The sequence below is a fragment of the Vipera ursinii genome (genome assembly GCF_947247035.1).
Source record: "Vipera ursinii genome assembly, chromosome: 2".
Lineage (NCBI taxonomy): Eukaryota > Metazoa > Chordata > Lepidosauria > Squamata > Viperidae > Vipera > Vipera ursinii.
The window spans coordinates 215984678-216011911 of NC_139513.1; the positions used below are offsets into that span (position 1 = coordinate 215984678).

The 27234-nt window shown below is 43.2% G+C and overlaps 1 protein-coding gene across 1 annotated transcript in view; it reads left to right on the forward strand.

The window, feature by feature from the left end:
• Nucleotides 1-12388, forward strand: part of SAXO1 (stabilizer of axonemal microtubules 1) — a 37208-nt gene extending 24820 nt beyond the window's left edge. Inside the window, exons 3-4 of the mRNA XM_083354614.1 lie at nucleotides 1775-1977; nucleotides 11236-12388. Coding sequence (XP_083210740.1) covers nucleotides 1775-1977; nucleotides 11236-12263 — 1231 coding nt within the window. The 3' untranslated portion in view covers nucleotides 12264-12388. The remainder of the gene's footprint in view (nucleotides 1-1774; nucleotides 1978-11235) is intronic.
• The last annotated feature ends 14846 nt before the right edge of the window (nucleotides 12389-27234 follow it).

Sequence of the window (27234 nt, forward strand, 5' to 3'; positions counted from 1 at the left end):
GAGACTTCTCTGTGTAATGGCTGTCATCTAGTGGTCCTTTGAATTGCAGAATAGTAGCCCCAAAAGAATAAGGGACGCGGTGGCTCAGTGGGTTAGGACGCTGAGCTTGTCGATCAGATGGTCGGCAGTTTGGCGGGTCGAATCCCAAGTGCCGCGTAGCAGAGTGAGCGCCTGTTACTCGTCCCAGCTTCTGCCAACCTAGCAGTTCGAAAGCACGTAAAAATGCAAGTAGAAAAATAGGGACCACTCCGGTGGGAAGGTAACAGCATCCCGTGTGCCTTTGGCGTCTAGTCATGCCAGCCACATGACCACGGAGACGTCCTCGGACAAGCGCTGGCTCTTCGGCTTTGAAACGGAGATGAGCACCGGCCCCTAGAGTCGGAAACGACTAGCACACATGTGCGGGGGAACCTTTACCTTTACCTTTACCTTAGCCCCAAAAGAAGGGCTGTTAAAGGCCAAAGATTGTGAACTTGAATGCATAATTTGTATATATGTGTATTTGGGTGGGTGGGTGGGCATAATGTTGCAATGCATTGTTCTTTTCCCCAGATCTGGATGATAACAGTAGGTTTCATTATTATCTGGATGCTTCTGGATGAGATCTTTAACTGAATTTTTGGGCAGATGCCTTCATGAAATGTGAGAAATGAATGTAGATGTAATTGCCTCTCACTTCTTAAACCAATTGTCTTTTCCTACTGCTTTTTTGCCAATAGGAAAGAAATGTAGAATGATTACACAAATCCATTTAATTGGGTTTGTCCCTCTGAAAGAATTCCTGCCCGAATGGAAATAGTCAAGGCCATCCTCTTTCTTATAACTTTGTTAGTATTGTCTTAAACATCACCTATAACCTTCCAAGACATTTTCCTGTACTACCTGTGGAGTAAACTTGGACGCTCCACAACTGAGGCATGCGAAACAGGTTCACATGCCGTCTTTGTACACCAGTGGCATAAACAACTAAAAGCAGCATGAGTGCTTTTTCATGCAGTGTTTTTGTACTGTACTGTTTCTGTAGTTTAGTGTCAACTCAGTAAACAAATATTTAAACTGCCTCTCTCTCTTGAGCTAAAGCATTTTATAAGAAAGTACTTTTATTCACTACTGTCAATAGACAATTAAACAAATCTATTGTCACTAGACCTTGAAGAATAAAAATGTTAATCTGTCCTTCACAAAACCCTGTAATCCTTAAATTGACTAAGATCCAAACAATTAACTAAATAAAAAGGCCTTTTAAAATTATTAAGCGTTATGCCAGCATTTATTGATTGATGGAGTACAGGAAAAGTTATATCATCACAATTCAAGCAATATTCTCCTCATCTTTGCCCTATTGTACATTTGCTGAAAAGCTTCCTGCAGTACAGAAAGTATCCATTGGTAAGTTCTGCTGCTTTGTCTTCCTAAAGTGGAAAGATTTCGTACTCTTATGTCACAGGTTCTTTTAAATGTATCTGTGAGAAATAATGCAACAATTTGAAAGGTAACAGTATCTCCAAATCTCTGATAAGCAAAAAGAAAATTAACAGCTGGAACTTTTCCAATATGAGATATGCAGGATTCATGTAAATTTAATAAGCAACATTCTGGTAGGTTTAGACTTAGTCATGCTTAAAGTAGAGTCATTAAAATCTATGGGATGGCTTGGAAACATGTCAAATTGTTTTCAATAGGACTGTCTTAAGTTAGGCACAGATAAGTCTGGATACATTTATGTGTATACTACAGGCTATTCATTTAATCAGACCTGTTGATGTTTTTACAGGAGAGATTACATCCCACATGAAATCTTCCCTATTAAACAGAAACCTCCTGATAAATATGTCAAGAAAGATGAATGTATGGACCTACAGTCTACATATAGACAAGATTATAACCCATACCATGTATCTCGAGTGCCTCCTTGCTTGCCCCAGGAACAAAATTATTCTTCTGCTGAGAAGATGACCACAGTTCCAACGTATAAAAGTAAGAGTTGAAAGAATCATTAGAAATATTTGAAATGCATTAAGCATCCATTTTTCTCAGTAACCTCCCAAATGGAAATCATTGTCCCACTTTGCAAGCTGGCACATTTTTAAGGGGTGCTTATAAGTGCCTTGATGCATCTTTTTTGCCCCTTAAACTTATGTCCTCTCGAAATTTCTGGAAGTTATGATCTTGTCCCTTCTCAGAGTGTCTAAGGAAGTGCAAATGCTAAAGGAAGACCCTCACACAGATCATGTGTGCTGGTTTCCCCCCATCCCTTTCCTTGGTGTTCTATGGTTTACAACTTTTGGGGGGCATTGGGGGGACTTTGGAGGAGAGGTGAGTGAAATAATGGGGAATTGGCTATGTATGATCAAAGGAGACCTACATCAACTATTAAGGAGGAAAAGAAATCCATTCTTGTAGGTCAATCATAGTGGGACCCATTCCATAGGTATTAATCACAAGAAGGTTGCCTGCTAGTTGAGCACATCCATAGCAAGTATGAAAGAGAAAGAAGGATCAGATCAATCCCTTTTGCTCGTTCAGCAAAACTAGGAGTCTAGCAAACTCTTCCGCATGATAACTTTGTCCAAACAGTCGGATCCTACTGAGGGTACACAGACGCTGTTACTCTTCCTTTACAATGACAAAAATGATGATAAGCAACTCCTGTTCTCCCTTGACATGCATCAGATACACAGAACATCTGGACAGTCTTATTATCTCAAATGTGTGGATTGACATAAATCTATTTCTTTATCAATGGGCTTTAATAATATATGATACGAGCCATATGTAAGTCTCGGTCAAAGGTCTGTACTATCTAGAACAGCCTTCAACTGAGGATTGAAAGAGCTCTGATAAAATGCAGCTTTACCACATTTGGTTGCAATTTGCAAGATTTTTTCAAAATATCCTGCAAACGGAAACCTTCAAATAATTGGTCCTACGGTCTTATTCCATATTGTAGTGATTCATCCCTTAAGCTCACCAGTTTTCAAGGATACGACAAAGCCTGTGATCTTTCATATCCAGGCAATTGGATTGCCTATAAGGAGAATCAGATCTCCCTTAAAAACCGTATTCAAGGAATACGGTATACACATGCATGAGCTGTTTCCTCCTCAATTGCTCCTATGAGCACATGTGCATCCATTGAAATGACTGGGATCCCACTTACAACCAAGAGGAGACCACGGGGAAATTTATTTATTTATTTATTTTAATTCCATTTATATCCCGCCCTTCTCCGAAGACTCAGGGCAGCTTACAGGGATAGAATTAGAAGCTGTGTACCTGTTACTCGTCCCAGCTTCTGCCAACCTAGCAGTTTGAAAACACGTAAAAATGCAAGTAGAAAAATAGGGACCACTCCGGTGGGAAAGTAACAGTGCTCCGTGCGCCTTTGGCGTCTAGTCATGCCGGCCACATGACCACGGAGACGTCCTCGGACAAGTGCTGGCTCTTCGGCTTTGAAACAGAGATGAGCACGGGCCCCTAGAGTCGGAAACGACTAACACGCATGTGCGGGAGGAACCTTTACCTTTACCTTTTTACAAAATAACAAGTTGCACACACAATGGTGCCACACTGCAGGCTCAGGTAGGAATACAGTAGAAGATTGAAAAGAAGTTACATTGCAGTGAATGGGCCACAATTTGACAGCATTATTCACTCTTGTTTTAGTTTATTCTGACCCCTTGCAGATAGGGACTCAGTGCCAAGGATTTTGCGTATGACCGTCACTAACCTTCCTACCCAGAAATCCCTGATAAGGGAACATAGTTGTAAAATTGTGGGGCCATATATTATGAACAGAGTGTTTCTGATCTGGTGTTGTTGTTAGTTGCGAAGTCGTGTCCGACCCATCGCGACCCTATGGACAATGTTCCTCCAGGCCTTCCTGTCCTCTACCATCTTCTGGAGTCCATCTAAGCTCACTCCTACTGCTTCAATGACTCCATGCAGCCACCTCATTCTCTGTTGTCCCCTTCTTCTATTGCCCTCAATCTTTCCCAGCATTAGGCTCTTCTCCAGTGAGTCCTTCCTTCTCATTAGGTGGCCAAAGTATTTGAGTTTTAGCTTCAGGATCTGGCCTTCTAAAGAGCAGTCAGGGTTGATCTCCTCTAGGACTGACCGGTTTGATCGCCTTGCAGTCCAAGGGACTCGCAGGAGTCTTCTCCAGCACCATAGTTCAAAGGCTTCAATTCTTTGGCGCTCAGCCTTTCTTATGGTCCAGCTTTCACTGCCATACATTGCAACTGGGAAGACCATAGCCTTGACTATACGCACTTTTGTTGACAGGGTGATGTCTCTGCTTTTTAGTGTGCTGTCTAGATTTGTCATGGCTTTCCTCCCCAGGAGCAAGCGTCTTTTAATTTCTTGGCTACAGTCCCCATCTGCAGTGATCTTGGAGCCCAGGAAAATAAAATCTGTCACTACCTCCATTTCTTCCCCATCTATTTGCCAGGAATTGAGAGGGCCAGATGCCATGATCTTGGTTTTCTTAATGTTTAGTTTCAACCCAACTTTTGCACTCTCCTTCTTCACCCGCAACAAGAGGCTCTTTAGTTCTTCTTCACTTTCTGCCATTAGAGTGGTATCATCTGCATATCTTAGGTTGTTGATGTTTCTTCCGGCAATCTTAATTCCAACTTTTGATTCATCTAGCCCTGCCTTTCTCATGATGTGCTCTGCATATAAGTTAAATAGGCAAGGCGACAGTATACAGCCTTGCCGGACTCCTTTCCCAATTTTGAACCAATCAGTGGTTCCGTGTCCAGTTCTCACTGTTGCTTCTTGGCCCGCATATAGATTTCTCAAGAGACAAATAAGATGGTCTGGTATGCCCATCTCTTTAAGGACTTGCCACAGTTTGTTATGATCCACACAATCAAAGGCTTTAGCATAGTCAATGAAGCAGAAGTAGATGTTTTTCTGGAACTCTCTAGCTTTCTCCATGATCCAGCGTATGTTAGCAATTTGATCTCTAGTTCCTCTGCCTCTTCGAAATCCTGCCTGTACTTCTGGTAGTTCTCGATCCACATACTGCTGGAGTCTAGCTTGTAGAATTTTAAGCATAACTTTACTAGCATGAGAAATGAGTGCAATGGTGCGATAGTTTGAACATTCTTTGGCACTGCCTTTCTTTGGAATTGGAATGTAAACTGATCTTTTCCAATCCTGTGGCCACTGTTGAGTTTTCCAAATTTGCTGGCAAATTGAGCGTAGCACTTTTACTGCATCGTCTTTTAAGATTTTGAATAGCTCAGCTGGAATACTGTCACCTCCACTAGCTTTGTTGTTGCTCAGCTTTTCTAAGGCCCACTTCACTTCACATTCTAGGATGTCTGGCTCGAGGTCAGTGACCACCTCATTGTGATTATCAGGGACGTTAAGCTCATTCTTGTATAGTTCTTCTGTGTAATTTTGCCACCTCTTCTTAATCTCTTCTGCCTCTGTTAGGTCCCTGCCATTTTGGTCCTTTATCATGCCCATTTTTGCATGAAACGTTCCTTTCATCTCTCCAATTTTCTTGAAAAGATCTCTGGTCCTCCCTATTCTATTGTTTTCTTCTATTTCTTTGCATTGTTCATTTAAGAAGGCATTCTTATCTCTTCTAGCTATTCTTTGGAATTCTGCATTTAATTGGGCATATCTTTCTTTTTCTCCCTTGCCTTTTGCTTCCCTCCTTTCCTCAGCTATTTGCAAAGCTTCCTCAGACACCCATTTTGCTTTCTTGCATTTCTTTTTCTTTGGGATGGTTTTGGTTGCTACCTGTTGTACAATGTTGCGAACCTCTGTCCATAGTTCTTCAGGCACTCTGTCTATCAGATCTAATTCCTTAAATCTATTTGTCACCTCTACTGTATATTGAACAGGGATATGATTTAATTCATACCTGACTGGCCTAGCGCTTTTCCCTACTTTCTTTAATTTAAGCCTAAACTTTGCAACAAGAAGCTCATGGTCTGAGCCACAGTCAGCTCCTGGTCTTGTTTTTACTGACTGTATAGAGCTTCTCCATCTTTGGCTGCAGAGCATATAGTCAATCTGATTTCTGTGTTGACCGTCTGGTGATGTCCATGTGTAAAGCCGTCTCTTGGGTTGTTGGAAAAGAGTGTTTGCCATGAGCATCGTATTCTCTTGACAAAATTCTATCAGCCTGTGCCCTGCTTCATTTTGTACTCCAAGGCCAAACTTGCCTGTTATTCCGGTTATCTTTTGGCTTCCTACTTTAGCATTCCAATCCCCCATGATGATAAGGACATCATTTCTGGGTGTTAGTTCTATAAGGTGCTGTAGGGCTTCATAGAACCGGTCAATTTCATCCTCTTCAGCACCGGTGGTTGGGGCATAGACTTAGACTACTGTGATATTGAATGGTTTGCCTTGGATTCGAACTGAGATCATTCTGTCATTTTGAGGATTGTATCCCAGTATTGCTTTTCCTATTTTTTTATTGACTATGAAGGCTACTCCATTTCTTCTGAGGGATTCTTGCCCGCAGTAGTATACCTGATGGTCATCTGAATTAAATTCACCCATTCCTGTCCATTTTAGTTCGCTGATACCTAAGATGTCAATGTTTAGTCTTGTCATCTCTTGTTTGACCACGTCAGCTTTCCTTGATTCATGGATCTTACATTCCAGGTTCCTATGGAGAAAAAATCTTTACAGCATCGGACTTTCCTTTCACCACCAGACATATCCACAGCTGAGCGTCCTTTCGGCTTTGGCCCAGTCGCTTCATTCTTTCTGGCGCTACTAGTACTAGCCCTCTGCTCTTCCCCAGTAGCATATTGGACGCCTTCCGACCTGAGGGGCTCATCTTCCAGCGTCATATCGTTTTGCCTTTTGGCACTGTCCATAGGGTTTTCATGGCAAAGATACTGGAGTGGGTTGCCATTTCCTTCTCCAGTGGATCACGTTTTGTCAGAACTCTCTGCTATGACCTTTCCGTCTTGGGTGGCCCTGCACGGCATAGCTCATAGCTTCATTGAATTACGTAAGCCCCTTCGCCACGACAAGGCAGTAATCCATGAAGGGGATCTGGTGTACCTGCTTCTAATTTGTTAAGTGTCCATCTTGTCTTATGAACCAATACTTCCAGTTTTCCTTGTTCTCATGGCTTATTTTTCAAGTGGGGAAACCATGTCTGGTTTAAGACCAGGCACGGGAAGCCTAAGGCCTTCCAAGGACAGTAAAGCCACTTCTTTCAGAATCCCCAGGCAGGCAGTGGGGTCAGGGGTGCCTAGCAATGATGGGAGTTAGAAGCCGACAACAGAAGCCTTGGTGGAGCAGTGGGCTAATGCCTCCTTAAATAACACCAGCTGCCTGCAATTAGTACAGGTTCGCATCCCACCAGGCTCAAGGTTGACTCAGCCTTCCATCCTTCCGAGGTAGGTAAAATGAGGACCCAGATTGTTGGGGGCAATAAGCTGACTTTGTAATAATGCCGCTTGGGGTGTGTGTGTGAAAGCCCTAATAAGCAGGCATATACATAGAATGAAGGCTACTGCTAAGCTTGTAAGCCGCCCTGAGTCTTCGGAGAAGGGCGGGATATAAATGGAATTAAAATAAAAATAAATAAATAAAAACATCCAAAAGGCCACCATATCCCCTCTCTGCTGTTCTGCCTTTTCCGCAACATGATGTATCTTATAGCTTTGTTTTCATGATATATCAGGCTGTGCTTTTCAATTTTTTTTACCTAGCATTTTCCTGGTAAGTGCAGGAACATCTTTTTTCAGATCAGCCCTGTTCCGATGCATTGATGGCGACTGAGAGTGACCATCTGCCTTACTGCCAGAGCCTGATATCATGGGCTCAGAATAAACGACTGGCCCAAAGTCACCCAGATGGCTTACGTATTTGAGCAGGACTGGAACTCACAGTCTCCTGGTTTCTAGCCTGGTCCCTTAAAGGATTTTGTTGTGCTTTTTTTTTAAGAATACCTACTGTAGTTTTTTTTTGTGTGTTTTTAGTAAGAGTTGCAAGAATTCAAATTTCTGCTCCCTTCCTGAGTCAAGAACATTTAAATGTTGCATGTCAATTCTTATCTATGATCATTGTGGTCTATACGCTACCTGGTCTACCATTTCATGTTTTATCTCCTGCAGTATACTCTAAGTCGGTGTTTTTCACACCTGACAACTTGTATGGATTTCAGTTCCCAGAATTCTACCCACCCACCCCCAGCATGTTCTTGACCAAACCAATTGCATGGCAATCAAAACAGATGCATAAATACTTCCTCAATTCAGCTTCACTCCTAATAATTATATGAATGCAAAGTGGTTTGCCCATGTCTTCTTCCAAAATGTTTTTTTTTCTAACTTCCTGTTTGCCTACAGTCCTAGGATTTACTACTGATTCAATCTTGCCTATGGCCTGGAAATTTGCCATTCTTGCATTACATGAAGATAATTCATCTAAAGAGAATTCTGGGATTAATAGAATAGAATAGAATAGAATAGAATAGAATAGAATAGAATAGAATAGAATAGAATAGAATAGAATAGAATAGAAGATAGAAGATAGAAGATAGAAGATAGAAAATAGAATTGAATAATCAAATAAAATAGAATAATAGAATAGAATAGAAAATAGAATAGAAAAATGGGCTATAATAAGTGTAGTATTAAGAAAAAATAATCTAAGAATATTAAACATGATACTCACTACTAAGCAGGATGAGGTGCCTGTAAGTGATATGATAAAATATCCGAATTCTTTGCAGCTTTGCAGTGCACTGTTTTAGTTTTTTCATTAACACTGAGATACAGAGCTCTCGCTCCAGATAGGGAGATAATCTAATTTTAGAGTTCCTTTGACAATGCTAATGACTGCCTGAGCCATTTTATGCATGGTTTCACTTCAATGTCTTTCTTTCTTCTGTGGTGCCCTAATTTTTCAAAAATCCTGGTACACAGGAAGCCATTATTACTTCTTGCAGGAGACTTTTAAAGGACACTAAATTCGCAAACCTCACTTTCTAATCAGTTTGGGAAATTGCTTATTAGCTACATCTAAGCTATTAGAGACCTCTGAACTGACAATTTTGAAAATGCCAGGTGAGTGTACTTTCAATCCTGAATGAAAATTTTTTTTAACCTTAATGTTCAGAATTTAAAGAATCTAAAATAAACAGCAAAGAGCTAAATAAGGTCTTGATCTTAGAGATTTATAAACAGACTTAGGGTGCAGATAAAATTGGAGCATTAAAATTCTTACAGTAAGATTTTGGAATTAACAAGAAACCACTGCTCATGGAAAATAGATTCTGTTTTGGTTTTTACAAGACAAAACAAAGATAAATAATTTTATGAATTCAAAAACTGGATACTAGAGGGAATTAAAGTTTTTAGGTACAGGAAAATATGCTAAATAGGAAGAATACATTTTGTCTGAAAAGAAGAGGTAGTATCAAAAGAAGTCTACAACTGAAAGGCCAAGAGAATGATTTAGAAAAATGTTTCACTAGATATACAAAAGAAAGTGGCTGAGGTTTTAAAGTGAAAAAGTGAAATACAAATGACAAACCAAGAAAGTAACCTGAAAATATTTTCCTCGTAGATTTACAAAACAGGTTTGTTAAAGCCTTGAAGAATTCTGATCAATAGGACAAAGAAGAAATGAAAAGACATCAAGTTCTTTGACTGTATTTGAGCAAACTAAAGAGTGTTAGAAGTAAAAGGAAAGAATATAAAATTGGCTTATTTGATCAAGGTTAAAACAAGATATGAAATTATTTCTGCTAACCCTTTATGGAATTTCTGCTGACTTCAGGATTGAAAAAATGAAAATTTTATGGATTTGTTCATAGCTAGGAGATGGGGTGTGGGATGAAGAGATAAATGTTTGTATCCTTAAAGGGAGTGGAGTCAGTAAATTTGTTTACATTTGTTGCAATGAAGGCTGGAAATCTTTATACATTTTTCTCTTTATTATATTTTTACTATTTTTCCTTCTTTCTCTTTTTTCTTGCCCTTTTTACTCATTACTATTCTCTTTTCTTTTTGAAAGTTTAGTTTGCATTAGACGTATTGCTGCAATCCAAATTCTTAATAAAATTATATCTGTAGAAAAAGATTTCAATTGACAACAGAATCCAGAGGAATTTAAGATTTGAATCCCATCTTTGAAGCAATGGACAAGAACACAAGAGTCTCTGACTTTTTCCGGCTTCTTTGTAGAAGTCTGAACTGACCTTCAGTTCAATGCTTAAGAAGAAGAGATGTCATCATCTTTCTGAGACATTTCAGGAGAAGATAAAATAAGCCTACTAGATCTGAAGGGCAGAACTACAAAAACCTTTCACCATCTTTTAGTCACATGACGTTTTCCAGGCCAGAATGGTAAACCTGAAAAGAGCAAATTTCCATATGCTTGAAAGGAAACTGCTTTTGCAGTTAAGGTATGCAATGAAAAGAAGTTAGGTATGAACTATGTTAGGATTAGTGGCTTTGGATACAAAGTACAAGTTCCAGATTCCTTGAATTATCCTTAAAATGGATGCCATGAGTAGAACGTCTCCAAGGCTATAGTTATCTTGCCTTTTCATTGTGAAGATGCCATCTACCTTTCCAGATTCTACTTACAGATGCTTGATGGGACTGTACCCAAATTTTACTTCTACGCCGGCAATGGGCTTTTTCAGGATTACCTCTAAGTCAGTGCTGAGACCTGCCCACTCCCTGAGAAAGTCCCCAAAGCTTTCTTGACATAGTTTTTCAGAAATGGTTCACCATTGTCTGCTTTCTAGGGCTCAGAGAGAGGGACTGGCCCAAGGTCACCCAGCTGACTTTATGCTTATGATAGGACTAGGACTTAGGGTTTCAGAGTTTCTAGCTGAAGTCTTAACCACTATAACAGGGGTAGGCAACCTTGGCTCTTTTATGACTGTCATAAAAGAGCCAAGGTTGCCTACCCCTGCACTATAAGAAAGAGGCTCTCTGGCAATAGGATAGTAACATAATATCAATACTCCAAAATTAAAAAAATAACAAAAACGATGTGTTTATAGTGGTCTGATTCCATATTCATTCCACTAACAATTCCCACGACTCCATCTTTATGTGGTTTATTGTTAAGTAATCATTTGCTATCATTCCAATAGCCAAAGAACTGTTTTTCATTTCCCCCCCCCGTCTTATGTTTGCCTAACTGCAGTAAATTGCATTTTATTAGAATGGAGGCGGGAATGTTTGAAAGTAATGATGGCCTCTTTAATCACATCTGCTTACATTTCAGCTGATTACGTGGCATGGAATCAGCCTAAAAGAGAGATGATTAAGCCAGATCACAATTACCGTCCGCCAGAAAAAAAATTTGATCACAGGACCACTAACCAGGATGCTTACCAATACAAAGGGCTGGTCACCACCAAGAACTATAAGCCTGCAAAGCCTCTTCAAACCTCAAAGATCCCCTTGGAGAGCATGACCAATTATAAGCTGAATTATGTGCCTCACCCCATCCCACAGCGCTTCATCCACACGCAAGAGCCATTCAAGAGCTGCGAAGTCCCATTTGATGGGCTCACCACCCACAACCTTTCTTACAAAGGGCTAGCAGGAGAGCCAGCAAAGTCCACAAAACCAGATTATGTCAGGCCAGATGCAGGGAATTTTATGGGCACTACTGAATTCAAGGAGAAGTTCTTAGCGTGGCCAGTAGCTGCTCGTATCGCCAGAAAGCCAGCAGTTTACACTCCCCCTAAAGAGAAGATGGACCTCCAGACATCAGCACAGATCCACTATGGAGATCCTCATGGGCGCCCAGCAACATCATGTAAACCCTTGGCCAGGGTCGTTGAATACACAGAACCCTTTAGCCACTGTTCCACTATGAAGGAAGACTTCCAGCATTGGCACGCCGAAAGACCCAAGCCCATCATGCCTCATCCAGAGATCACCTTGCCCTCTGAGCCCATGGACCTGATGACCTCCTTCCAAACCCATTACGTTCCTCACCCGCTCCCTTCCATAAAGAGCTTCCGACCCCGCTTGCCAGTGGCCAGACCTCGTGCGCCATTTGCCGAGACCACCACCTATGGCACAAGTTATACAGCAAAGGAAGTGCATATATGTCCTGCCTCTTTCAAAGAGCCGCCTGGTTACGTGTTCGATAAGATAGATCAAGCTGGCCATAGGCGGTTCCGTCCGGCAACCGTGGTGCAATCCCGACGTGCATCAGACTCAAAGCTGGCTGATTACAGAGGCCACTCTGGCAGCCAGCTAAATCACAGAGGTCTTCAAGACATAGGGCTGAAAGCTTGAGGGCGCTCAGCCTGCTTTGGAACAGACTGATGATTCTATTCTATAATGAATGCGATTACTATAATCTTCATTTCCTTGGGACTGACCCTTTCTCGGGGAACTGAAAAAAATAATAACGTTCTAGAAAAGCAAAATGGAGCATCTTTGGTTCTGTTATTGAGCATTCTTCTTCTTGTTGCTTTTTAAAAAAGGTTTGTAACCTTCAATTGGGCAAAATTGGAGGTGTAGAGCAGGGGTAGGCAACCTTGGCTCTTTTATGACTCATGGACTTCAACTCCCAGAATTCCTCAGTCAGCTATGCTGACTGAGGAATTCTGGGAGTTGAAGTCCATGAGTCATAAAAGAGCCAAGGTTGCCTACCCCTGGTATAGGGCATTCAGGTATGAACCAAGGTAACTTAAATGGGCTAACGTACAGACTGCCAGAAAGCCATGACTCCCATGGGAATGAAATTTGGAGAAATTGTGGTGACTTTAGCACTGCTGCACTGTTGTCACTTCAAAACGGCTGCCATCCTGCCACAGTCGTGTTATCCTCATTTCCAGCACTCCCTGACGATTTCCCAGAAGACAGTAGGGAAGCTGGCAGGAGCTGTCAAGTTGACTGCTGATGCTTCCTGCAACCTTCCCACCAGTTAACTCTTTGCTTGTGGGAAGCTTTCAGGGAGAAAGTCAACGTGGAAGCCAGCAGGGAAGGTTGCAAATTGCTCAGGTACGTCTCCCCTAACCATGCAACTTCCCAAGTCTGTCCGTGCTTGCATCACACTGGCTGGGCAGGGGCAGGGGCCGTCAATATAAAGTTAATAGAAGGCCTCTGATCATTTTTTTATCTAAATTTTTTATAGGGTTAGGGAGAGGGGTGGGTGATAAGGGTTCTCTGGCTTTGGGGGGTGGCCAATCAACCATGGCTCAGGCCAGACTTGGGTCCGACCGCGCGGCGGGAGAACGGGGTGTCGCTGTCTCCGGAGCTCACGAGCGGGTCGTGGGATTACCAATTCCCACGACGGGGAATGGCAGCAGGCGGATAGACAGGGGGCCGTATCGCTACCGGGAGGGCCATCTCCGCTACTTGCAAGCGGTGAGGCGCTCCGACCCTCTGCTTCTTCCCCGAGGTTCCGGGAGCGAGGATGTGCAGCCTCCTGAGCTCCGGCTGGTGTATCTGAATGCCAGGTCCGTGGTCAACAAAGCTCCCCTCGTTAGGGATTTAGTTGAGGGTGAGCATGCGGACCTGGCTTGCATCACGGAGACCTGGTTGGGCCCAGAGGGTGGGGTCCCTTTGGTTGACCTCTGCCCACCAGGCTTCCGGGTGCTACACCGGCCACGAGCTCAAGGTAGGGGTGGGGGAGTGGCGGTTACTATTAGGGAGACCTTATGTCCGCGGGAGACCACCGTTTCTCAGATAGTCGGGTGTGAGTCTTTCTTTGTGAGATTTGGTTCTGGGGCGCAGTTGGGCTTGCTGCTGGTGTACATTTCGCCTAGTCGTACAGCGGCAGCCCTGCCCGAGCTGCTTGATATCCTCTCAGGGTTGGTGGTTGAGTTTCCCAAACTTATAGTTTTGGGAGACTTCAATCTACCATCCCTGGGAGGCTCATCTGAGCTAGCTCGGGAGTTCATGGCTTCCATGACGGCCATGGACCTGACGCAAGTAATTTCTGAACCAACTCATGAGGGAGGTCACACCCTTGACCTGATTTTTTTATCTAGACGGTGGTTGGATGATCTTGGTGGGGGCTCTCCATTTATTATGCCCCTGTCATGGACCGATCATCATCTCCTGAGGATGGTCTTCCGTTTTGCCACCCCCCGCCGTGGGGATACGGAGCCAATCAGATGGTACCGCCCCAGACGCTTAATGGATCCTGATAGATTCCAAGCGGCGCTGGGGTCCCCACCTGCCTCCATTGCTCACAGCTCGGCGGATGCCTTAGTGGAAGCCTGGGAAAGGGCAGCCACTGAGGCACTTGACCGGGTTGTACCCTTGCGGCCCCTGACCCGGCGCAGATCCCAGCGAGCTCCATGGTTTTCCGCGGAGCTCCGGGAGATGAAGCGTCGGAAACAGGGCCTAGAGAGCTGTTGGAGGTCGAGCCGATCCGAACCCGACCGGTTGCGGTTAAGAACCTATATTAGGTCTTATCTCGCAGCGATGAGGGTGGCGAGGTGTAACTACTTCTCTACCCTCATTGCGTCCGCAGATAATCGCCCGGCCACCCTGTTTAGGGTGACTCGCTCACTTCTTAATCAGGAGGTGAGGGAGGATCCCTTGCAGGGTCGTGCCGAGGAATTTAGTCAACATCTGTTGGATAAAATCGCTCGGATTCGGACCGGTTTGGACTCCAACTGGGCAGAGTCTGGCGATCAGGACACGAGCGGTCTTGTCAATGTTACCTGGGAAGAGTTTGATTCTGTGACCCCTGATGAAGTGGACAGGATTATGGGGAGGCTGAGCTCCTCCACATGTTTGTTGGACCCGTGCCCTTCCTGGCTGGTTTATGCAGCTAGGGAGAGGACACGAGGCTGGCTCCAGGCGGTTATATCTGCTTCTTTGAGTGAGGGTTATTTCCCCACCGTCTTGAAGGAGGCGGTGGTGAGACCTCTCCTCAAGAAGCCTGCCTTGGACCCAGCTGTATTGAACAACTTTCGTCCAGTCTCCAACCTTCGCTTTCTTGCGAAGGTTGTTGAGAGTGTGGTGGCGCATCAGCTCCCTCTGGTCCTGGATGAAGCGGATTATTTGGACCCCTACCAATCGGGTTTCAGGCCCGGGTACAGCACGGAGACGGCATTGGTCGCTCTGGTGAATGATCTCTGGAGGGCTCGGGACAGGGAATATTCCTCTGTCCTAGTCCTATTAGACCTCTCGGCGGCTTTCGATACCATCGACCATGGTATCTTGCTGCGGCGTCTCAGGGGATTGGGAGTGGGAGGCACAGTTCTTCGGTGGTTCTCCTCCTATCTCCTGGACGTTCGCAGTCGGTGTTGGCAGGGGGGCAGAGATCGGCCCCTAGGTCTCTCGTTTGTGGAGTTCCTCAGGGGTCGGTTCTCTCGCCTCTCCTGTTCAACATCTATATGAAACCGCTGGGTGAGATCATTCGTGGTTTTGGAGTTGGGTATCATCAATATGCCGATGATACCCAACTTTTCTTTTCGACCCTAAACCACCCCAGTGATGCCCTCGCTGTGATGTCCCGTTGCCTGGAGGCGGTTCGGGTCTGGATGGGGAGGAACAGACTTCAACTCAACCCTGACAAGACTGAGTGGCTGTGCATTCCGGCATCCCGGGACATTCAAAATGTTCCATCTCTTTCTATGGGGGGTGAGCTCTTACCCCCCGTGGATAGGGCTCGCAACTTGGGAGTCCTCCTAGATTCACGGCTTACCCTGGAAGATCATGTGGCGGCCGTGACTAGGGGGGCTTTCGCCCAGGTTCGCCTGGTGCGCCAGTTGCGGCCCTATCTGGACCGGGATGCCCTGTGCACGGTCACTCATGCGCTCGTGACCTCTCGCCTTGACTACTGTAATGCTCTCTACATGGGGCTTTCCTTGAAGACCACTCGGAGGCTCCAACTGGTACAGAATGCGCCCGCGAGAGTTGTCTTGGGAGTTTCCCGGTACTCCCATGTTACACCTTTGCTCCGCGAGCTGCATTGGTTACCAGTTGTCTTCCGGGTGAGGTTCAAGGTCTTGGTTATGATCTTTAAGTCCCTACATGGCATGGGTCCGGGTTACCTCGGGGACCACCTGCTGCCGGCGTCAACTCCCCTCCGCCCTGTGCGTTCCCACAGAGAGGGCCTCCTCAGGGTGCCTCCGGTCAGGGAATGCCGACTGGCGGCCCCCAGGGGGAGAGCTTTCTCTGTGGGTGCCCCGGCTTTGTGGAACCAACTGCCGGTGGAGCTCCGGATGGCATCAGACCTCCGAACTTTCCGTCGTGGCCTGAAGACCCATTTATTTGAATTAGCCGGTCTGGCCTGATGGGGGAGTTGGGTTTTAAATTGTTGTTTTAGAATAGTATTATTGTTTTTAACTGGGCACTGATTTAATCTTTGTTTTAACTTTTGTATAGTATTGTATTGTTATTTATATGCCCTGTGAACCGCCCTGAGTCCCTAGGGAGAAGGGCGGTATACAAATTAAATAAAACGTAAACGTAAACGTAAACTTGCACAATCTCTCGCTCTCTCCCTCTATCTGGCTGCCAGTCACTTACTTGCCTGCTGGCTTTGGACTTGGAACTGCCTGCTGGCTTTGTGATCCTTAACTCAATGGAACCTGATGTGGCAGGAAGGAGGGAAGAAAGGAGAAAGGAGGGAGGAGGGAGGGAAGGAAGGAAAGAAGGAGGAGGAAGAGAGGGAAGAAAGCGAAGGGAAGAAATAATGAATGAGAGGGATGGATGAATGGATGGATGGATAGATGAATGGATGGGTGAATGGAGGAAGGAAGAAAGGAAGAAAGGAAGGAAGGAAGGAAGGAAGGAAGGAAGGAAGGTTTTGAATGCATGTTGCCAACTTCCCACAAGGAAACTCAATAAGGAAGTCAACAGTAAGTCACTTCCACTGATATATATTTTTTTGCCCACCTATGGTGACTCTGTTTCTCTGTTTAGATAAGTAAGTAACTCTGAAACAATAACCCAATGGGTTGTCTAGTATTAATTACAGATGAAATTGTGGCCTTTATGCTGATTTCTCTGATTTGTTGGAATACCGTGCTAAGTAAGATTGGCCAGTAAGTCCCTTCCTTTAAAGAAACATTTAAGGAATTGCTTCCTGCTGAGATCAAATCAAAATGGATAAATACGATCAAAAGTCATTCACGGCTGCTGAGGCTGTGAATATTTTGCTGGCTATTTTATTCTCTTGAGTTTCTAAATAGAATTCTAATTATGTTGTTCATTGGGCTTTAATTGAATTTCAGTATTGATTTTACTTTTGTGGCAAGTCATTTTGTGCCTCTTTTCGCTGGGCAGGAGATAAAGTCACTAATCAACAAACACACACACGATGTGAATGCATGGACAATACTAAGAGGCCTCCTTGGCTGGGATCCTCAGTGCCCTTGCTAAAAACAACCCCATCCAGGTAATAAAAAGAGGCTTGAAAGGAGCTCTTGTATCCCAGGGGCACAAACTGAATGCCCCCAGTTCCTTAAAGGTCTTTTTTTCACTAGCAAATTTGCAATTGCCTTTTCTTGAATTTTTTTTTTAAATCCTCCAGGGGAAGGTGGTTAGGAGAGAAACCGAAGCTAGCAAACCCATAAAGGTTTCACTAGTCAAAGTGTTACAAACAAATATCTGGCAATCTCGCAGGATCTTTCCTTTTAAACTGATAGCAAAGGTAAAGGTTCCCCCGCACATGCGTGCTAGTCGTTTCCGACTCTAGGGGCCGGTGCGCATCTCTGTTACAAAGCTGAAGAGCCAGCGTTTGTACGAGGACGTCTCCGTGGTCATGTGGCCGGCATGACTATACGCCAAAGGTGCATGGAACGCTGTTACCTTCCCACCGTAGTGGTCCCTATTTTTCTACTTGCATTTTTATGTGCTTTCGAACTGCTAGGGTGGCAGAAGCTGGGACGAGTAACAGGCGCTCACTCTGCTACACGGCACTCGGGATTCAACCCGCCAAACTGCCGACCTTCTGATCGACAAGCTCAGCGTCCTAACCCACTGAGCCACCACGTCCCTTTTTTTAAACTGGTAATATGGGCTTAATCAATTGTTTGGGGGAAGGATTGGAGGACAGGATCAGATTTATGGTTGACGCCCAGCCCCAATTAATCCTTAGGCCAAGCACAGGAAGATTCCTTGCCTGGCATAGAGAAATGCATCTTCCCTTCATTAGCAATTAAATAATCTGTAGTTTCTCTGCACACTTTGGTTCACCTGGCATTCCTGGGTCCCGACAGTGGGGTGGAACACGAGGTCAGCCCCAGCTGGCAAAGAAGCTATCGGCAGCAGACCGTTTTATAAGATTTGAAGAGGGCATGAGAAATGTGCCTCTCTGTTCCCCAGGTTGAATTGAAGGCCAACATTTCTCCAGTAAAGAGTGCGCAAACGGGACCAGCTCCCCAACCCCAGGCAGGCGCATTAAATCACCGTCCTCCGACATTTAGTTGCTTCTCGGCCAGACATCTTTACTGCACGATGACTGCTAGTTTATATCTGATCGGCTCTTCCAACCTCCAGTAATGCTCAGCTCTTTAAATCAGCCTGAAGCTGCTTCCTTGAAAGCCAAACCCAATTAAATACACTGGGGTGGGGGTGGGGGTTATACTTGAGTTAAAAAGAAGAAGAAAATGCTTGACATAGCTGCCTCGTATATCAAACTGTAATGAAAGGCAGAGGGATATTTTAAGCTGAAAATAACACTTGGTTTCCACTAAGTTTGGAGATCTAATCTCCTGTATAAGCATTCACTTTCCAGCCTTTAAAGGACACGTATGAATTCAATAAGGGTTTACGGAGAAGGTAGGTAGGCTAGCGGATGGCTGCTAGTTTTTGATCTAAATCTCCCATAAATCCTAGTCGTTAGGAATTTTGGGAGTTGTGTCTAAGCCCATCATTGGTTACCTCAAATTAAAAGATGGCCCCAAAAATCCAGGCCTTGAATTTTGGCCTCTTTTTCCAGATGAATGTGGGCTGCCATAAACAGGTTTCTAATCAGGTTGTTCTTAAATATTTTTATTCTTTTTTACAGGTTTATGTTTGAGAGCCTCTGAATGAGCTATACACGAACAGCCGGGTCAGAGATGTCACTGTGAAAACCATGCAGTCAAAACCCAGTTTTGACCTTCTGTCTCATGTTTGTGGCTGCTGTCTTGACCCTTTTGACCCCTCTGTGGACACCCCTAGGATAGTTGGGTCCAAATGTCTCCATTGGTTTCCTATAATGATAACTAAAATTCCATTTTATTAGGCTTTTGGCAGGCTCCTGATCGACCTTGAATGAGAAACTCATGCCAAAGACTTTGGCAGGGATCTCTATGTGACACCAATCCTGTCCCTCTCCCCTGTCTGAGATAAACAAAGGTAAGAGGTCACACTAATAAACAGAGGTGTCAAAAAGTCAAGATTTGGGCCATCACGGTCTGATCAAAGCATTTTGCTTCTCGTATACTCAAAAAATAGGCAGAGCTTTGACTGCACCATTGCAGCCCTCCTTCTTGAGATTTTTTGACTAGCCTCTGCGGACACTTCCATTAACAGGTGAGAGAAAGCCCAGAGAATCTTGCTGTCATTGGCTAGTCAATAGATCTGATGTTTTTTTAACGTTGCAAAAGAGAGAAAGCCATTAGCAGCAAATCCTTTTGCTTCAATGAATGAATAAACTTTGTGGTGCCCTAGTTGGGGGCTAATCCAAGATTAACAGCATCTGCTTTGAGGTGTGGGAAAGAAGGCTTCCTCCGCGAGGGGCAGTAAATGGTTTTGGCATCACATGTCTGGTTGGAAATTGAATTAACATGGAAAGCAACCAGTGTTTTTGGACTTGGAAGCAAAGCATGAGATTGGATAGTAAATGGGCAAAACAGGAAAACGTAGAATGAAACCATGAATATACCGAACTAGCAAATGATGGGATCAGCTGCCTTGTTCTAACAGGTATAGAGACAATGGGAGTCAGGCAGCATACAAACTGAATTAATAAATAAGCAAGTCATGTTGAAGCCAATGGCTCAAATTAAGTCACCTCAAATGTGATTGGACTGCTGTGGTTGGAGGGCTACGGTTGCTATGCTAAACTGAATATAGTCTTCAGACCTTTTCCCTTTGGAAATGAAAAAGTGCACAGTATATTTAAGTTTATTTTCTAGGTCATTTAATATGAGCAGATGCATCCTTACACTGAATTCCAAGTTGGGAAAAATCTTGGAAATCAATGAGTCCTACTCCCTCCTCAGTGTAGGATCCATTAGATCCATGACAAATGACCATCCAGACACTACTTGAAGACCTCCGGTGAAAGAAAGCCCCCCTCAGCCCCCAATTCATGGGGCGGCCAATTCTATTTGCTGATCCTATAAGTCATACCTTCAGGAGGCTCTTCCTGAGATCTAGCCTGAATCCCCTTCCCTATCATTTCACCCTACTGCTCTGGTCCTGCCCTGTGAGGCAACAGATTTAAAATTGAAAATGACAATCCTTCAAATATTTGAAATCTGCTATTATTTCTTCCCTCTGTAATCTCTCCTGTAGGTCATACATAGTCAGATTCCTCAACATGCCTCTGTTTCCAGATCCCTGAACATCTCGACGGTCTGTCTCTGAACATGATGCAGGTTTTTGATGTCCTTTTTTAAATTCTGGTGCCTAGCACTAGACAGATAATTCTGAATGGGATCTGACAAGGACAGAGTACAAGGGAACCGTTACCTCTTGTGCTCTGGATTCAATATTCCTGTTGCTTTCTAATCCAGAAATCTTTCATCCTAGACTTGTGCTTATGTTTTTTTTTGTTTTTTGCTAAATGCAGACCTTTACATTTCAGTTGAAATGCCATTCCTTTCATTTACTGGCAGTCTTTGGGTGGAGTCATGGAGTGAATTGTGAGTCCATCTAACAGAAGCATCATATAACTCATTATTTTACCAAGAAGAACATGTTGAAGACTTTCCAAAGATCCAGCTATGAGACACATTGCATTCCTTGATCAATTGAGTTAGAACATGAATTCTATAGCTATTTTTAAACCAAGAGAATTTTTGAACTGGGGCCTAAAGAAAGAAGAGTTTGCTGGTAAATGAGGATGATTCATTTTGTAATCCCACTGATCAGGATTCTGAAGCAGGCAGATCAGTTCTGCTCTCACCTTTTATATAAGGGGCTGTAGCATATCGCGCTTGTTTACAATGTGTTTGTAATGTGGAGAGTTTCTTAGCCTGTTTTGCGAATCCCCATTGTAACTGTTTGTGAAATTATTCTTGAGATGCAAAGCATTGGCAAAATTACTGCATCAAGGAATTCCATGAGGAGCCAAATGAGGCAACTCTCTTCCTTTGTTCTAGCCTTGTAGAAGATCTGGAAGCTACTTTTTAGAAAATCAGGTACGATTATGGTTCTGTTTCATGCAACATTTAGGTATAATATAGTTTGTTTCTAAATCTGAAGCTGGATGCAAATGGCTGGGAAATCCTCCAAATTCTAGTACCAGTATGTCTCTCAATCAAACACCTGACATTCATTGCACACAGGGAAATTCAAGGGACTTTTGTGTAAAAGATAGTGTGGATTGCAGAGACAGTGTAACTGATCTTAGTTGCTCTCCTTTTGCCTTATCAAAGCTAAGCAGGGCTAGATCTGGCTAATATTGGATGGGAGACCATCATTCTCAGAACTGTAGGCTAGACCTGGAAGTTGGAAAAACATTCTGGAAGAAATCAGAGGCAAACCACTTCCTAATTCCTGCCAAGAAAACTACACCAAGGGAGTCTTTACTTTTATTGGCTCTTTAGAGTGTGGGAAGTGTTTAGCCAGTTTCAGGAAATGTTCTAACTTACATATGTCGTCTTTCTTGCATGTTTTTCTTTTAAAATTAAAATACAACCAGGTATGAACCTCACAGGACAAAATCATGCCATTCATTTCCATTGCAGTAATTCTTTAAGAATAGTCTGCCATAAATTCTGAAGATATTTTATATGGCACTTGTCCCACCTCTTTTAAATCCAGTTCAATCAAGAGTATGAGCTAGAAGGAAGCTCCTAGTGACAAGCCATTGCCTAGGAATTAAGGATTGGACATGTCCATTGAGCCAATCTTCTGCTACACTGTGAACAAAAACACATTTGGCGTTTTCTAATCACAAACAGATGGGTCAGCGCACAATTCCTAAAGCCTAACAAAGTATTTGTGTTATCTGAATTCATTCATGGTATCAGAGATTCCAAAGGCTTACACTTACATGCTTAGATTTTGCATGTGGTCTACAAATATGGTAGTTAGCTATATTAATCCCTAAATGTCCTTGACAAGCAAAGTCTTTGATATTGCTAAAGTCCAGGAAGTGTTGAATGCAATTTTGCCAATTCATAGGGTATGTCTGACCCTAAAGCAAATATTGACGGATTCCACGCAGTAATGATGTGAGTACCCTATTATTTAAGATTAGAAGGTTTTTGTAGATTCTATATCTTTGTGTCACGCTGATTTGTTCATAGAAACTCAGCTGCACTTTCCTGCATCCTGAAATGTTTTGTTTCAATCAAATCAGAAGCAGCACCAGTTGTAGAAATTGTGGGTTCTTGGGATCTAATGTGTAAAGGCATTGTACTATGTGAGGTGGAATACTTTCTTGGTTGTATCATGTGGGATTGAAAACAGCTACCTCCTTGTGTTGGAAGCATGAATGGAAACTGCAAGTCTGTTAAACTTTAGTCTTTTTTTTTAACTTAAAAGTACTTTATTTTATTAGTAGTAACCATAGATTATAGCCTTTCTAGATCACTGTTGGTTTTGTTTTTCAGCAATTGGTTGGCAATGAGTTTCTTCAGCTTGGCAAGGCCCCAAACAACAATAATAAAGATGATGATGATGATTATAATTATTATTTTACTGTTTCTGGCTTTAGGATGGGTATGGCTATGGATCCTGGAATGTTCTCTTCAGGTCCTCAGAGATTTAGTGTTTTTCTTTAGACATAAGACAAAAATGAATTCTGAATATTTGTAATTCCCAAGACTCCAAGAGGAAATGATAAAGAACCAGTCTGACAAGAAAGTAAATAAATAAGATGCATTATTTGTACAAAAAAATTATATAAACAAGTTTTAAAAAAAAGGGGGGGGGAGCTGCCTCCTGTAGTATTTGTCAACCTTAACAAGAAATTTACATGGATGCTGCCAAGTCACAATTCATGAAACATTCGTAATTACATTCATAGGCTGCGAGCCTTAGCACAGTTATAGACATGTCAATTATTGAGGGACTTGACTCAGAGGATCCTGGCTGGGATTTGCAAATGGGACAGAGCAGCTAGCCAACTTCTGGGGGTGGAGGAGGTGGGGGAAGGCAACCCAGAGTTGGAGGTGAGGGGGTGGGGGAAGGCAACTCAGAGTTGGACAGAGCTCGGCTAAAGTCAGAACTAGATTGTCTCCCTTTGTTTCAATTCAGGTCTCTGGGTTGCAAGAGCATTAATGGTGCTGACAACACAAAGATGCACACCTTGAGTGCTGAAATAAACAGGGAAGCCAGCTTCTTTGGGAGACTCATTCACATCTATATTTAAGCCCGCCCCCCCCCAAAAAAAACACTGTGCCCATTTGAATGCTGAAATGAATGGATTCCTTTCACAGAGAATTTCCAAAAGGCCACCATCCAAAAGAGTTTAGCTACTGAAGTCTGAGGCTCTAATGAAAATCTATTTATTTTTCTACTGAGAAAAAACAGCAACCACATTGCTGCTGAAGAAAAGTGATCTTCTGTTCGCAGAATATAACCTTCCTCTCCATGCCGCCCCCACCCCGCCCCCTTAATACCCTGTTGCAGTTTTCTCTGTGTGAAACGAATGTAGTCAAGGTTAAACACAAAAATAGGGAGCAGACAATACATTGTCACTGTTATTACAAAAACGGAGCAGATGCATTACAAAAGAATCCCTTTTTCCCTCCTGCCCGCCCCCCCCCCCAATAGTTTCATCTGGACAAAATAATGTTCAATTATTCATATTGCACTTTTTATACAAGAAATTCTAATAAATATACACAAATGATACATTTACATTAACGTAGAAAGACATTCTCTTCTTCTTTTTTTCTTTAAATAAATGTTGCACTGATTCATGGCAACGCAGTTAGCTCAGAGACCCATCTGAAAAGAGAGCAAATACTCTGCCAGATACATTTTGGAAAGCCCAAAACAGAAGGCAATTTAAATCTGGCGGACCTGACATTGACCTCATCAGAGAACTTCCAGACTTGTTTTAAAATACACAGGTAATAAAAAGCTGCAACCTGTCAATGCTACCTTCAGCGCACATTTTACGATTGAATGCAAGCCAAGGTTCCTCTGAAAACACACCCAAGCAGCAGCTCTGGCCTTTTATAGTGCTTGTGCTCAACTGAACCCCCAGAACTGAAGACTCCACCTACCCACCCTGAAGATGATTGGGGTACAAAATGTGCAGCACAAATCATGTTTTTTGTTTGCAGACCCTTCTCTGGAAATACGAAATACCAGTTTTGATTTACAGATGCTCAGTCCTTCCTTTTGCTAAAGCCCAGCCTTTGGATAATTACTACAGACATGCAACCACTGTACCTTGGAGAAATCAGCGCTGGGTAAAACCATCACACCTGCCGAATGTTGGGTCACAGTCAGCCCTCAAAGCAAGACAAAGCAACCACATGCTTCTTCTATCACTACTGAGTCAGGGTCTGTGGGAACCAGCTCATTCATTTGCTCAGCTTTTGGACTGGACTCTAGAAGTTGGGAAGGACACTATAGACTTGATGGCTGCCGTACAGACTGCCTTGCCTTGTCCTTTAACAGCAGGCAGGAAATATAGTATGTGCCCTGTTTGAGTTGTGTCATGGGGCAGCCCATGTTTCAGAACAGAGCTTCCAAAATGACCTCTTACTCTTCATTAAAACAGCCCATCCCTTTGCGAATTCCGTCGCATTAAGGAATTGATTGGCACTGCAAACCTAAAGGTGGGGGGGGGGGTTCAAGGCTCTGAAAAAATAATAATAGATGAACTGCTTTAATGAACTGCAGAGATCTGGAGCCTGTGTGAGATTGGAACCATCTCTTAAAGCAGGGGGTCTTCAGACTTGGCCCTTTTATGACTTGTGGACTTCAGCTCCCAGAACTCCTCAGCTAGGCACAAGTCATAAAGTTGCCAAGGTTGGGGACCTCCACTCTACTGTGGCTTCCTTTTTTCCATCTGGCTGCTTTTCCCAAGAAGTCCCTGCGGATTTTACTCCACGAGTCACTGAGGATGATAAGGGGGTGGCTTTCATTTCCATTTCAAGGCCTGACATCACAGAGTGTAGTTACCTTCCCAGCAAAGTGGTACCTATTTATCTACTTGCATTTGCATGCTTCTGAACTGCTAGTTGGGCAGGAGCTGCGGCGAGGATGGGAACTCACCCCGTCATGCAGCGCTCAGGCAAAGGAGGCTAAATGAAGGGGCATTGTAAGATTGCTGCAACAGCCCATCAATCAGAGCTACAAAGAAGTGTATTTCAGAGCTGCCATGTTTTAGCTCCAAGCAGTTCAGCAGAGTTTGTGAACTTCAACCTCTTTAATTAAAAAAACAAAAAAACAACCCTCTTTTTTTGAGAGGATCATGAAATGGGATGCACCTATGTTGATTGTCTTTCTCTGTGTTATCTCCATCAAGCGAGAAAACTGCTCAGTGAATATATTTCATCAGCTCTAGAGGATGTTTATAATTCACCTCTGCATTCTTCCATGCAGTGGGCATCACAGTAGCGAGGATTAATATGATTACTCTGCACCAGCAATCCATTTTAAACGTGATCTAATCACATGGAATTTCAATGTAGAAAATCTATACATTAATTGTATGGATTGAGTTGTACTTCCATAGTGAAGAAGGGGTGAAGCTGAACAGGTGTTGCCAACCTCTTTCAAAAAAACATTTTTGGGCAAATGAGTTTACTTATTCCTCTTAACTGTTTGCCTCATAATTTCTCTTTCATTATTGCAAAATATTTTTTGGGGTTTTTTGCACTCACTCTGAATCATGTGGACTATACAACCTTCCATCCCCATTTCTTCTTTAGTTTTATTTATTAGTTTCCAAGTTCATTTCAACTAAAAAAAGTTACTAGGAAAAATGCGACGGAAACCTCTTGAGTATTTCCCTCTACTTTCATCAGATTCAATATTAATCAAGAGTAATCAGGATTAAACTGCATGCAATATATTTAGTTATGCGAGGTTTTTTTTTTAATGAAATAAATTAAAAAAGAACTCCAAGCTTTCAGGAAGTGAAGAAGAGATTGGTAGCTGGATCACAAGGAACCAAAAGGAACTAACTGTAAGAGTTAATCTTTGGTGCACCTTCTTCCTAATATGAATGGCATTGCTCCCCCCTGCCTTTTCAGCCACATTATTAAAAATGCAATTTAATCTACCGTAGCATTCTGAGAGTCAAACTCTACCACCTGAGGATCGCAAAAGCATTTAAAAAAAAGACATACAGCTATGATAATCTCATTATGGATACAGGCAAGCCATCCCTTCTTCAAATGTACGAACAAAGAACCTCTTCAGAAGTATCGAGATAGGCAACGAGAACTTTACCAGCCTCTTTCTTCCCCTTATTTTTAATTACATTTCCCCAAACTTGGTGGCCTCTGGATGTGTTGGCAATAGAGAATCCCCACCACCATTGCCGAGCCCCAAAGACCAGCTGTTCTTGCTGGTAAGCCTCTGTGGCGAAATTCCAAGAGCTCACAAGTACAAGACTGCACACTACCAGCTTTCTGGGTGGCGACGGTGAGCGCAACATAGTAAATCTCCGTTTGGGAAGAGGATTCCCTACGAGTGTGCCAGAGTCACTGCCAACGTTTGCAAGGTGGCAATCGTCCATTTTAATCTCTGCTTTCTGTGTCTGTCAAGCTCCATTCCGATTCACGTCCTAGTAATCCAGCTGGGTGTCTGGTCTCCAGTTGCTTCCCCGTCTTTCTTCAGTCCGTCAAGGGCCCCCAGTGATGTCTCTCTCTATTCCTTTCTTGGCCTTCACCCTCATCATGAACTGTGACTCACTGCATGTGTTTCCCATCATTAGGAGAGAAACCTTGTCAAGGTCATATTTTTTTTGTTTTTAGAAAGAACAAATGACTCTGTTAAAAGAGATTTCTTAACAAGAAAAAAAAAGAGAAGGGGAGAGAAAGGAAAAAAAATAAATAAATAAGTGGCAGATGAGGCAACTGCTTTTCCAATTTTCCTTCTCTCAAGCAGCTCTTCTCAGGAGCAGAGTAGAGCCAGGCCATCAGTTGCTAAATTCACTTTCTTTCTT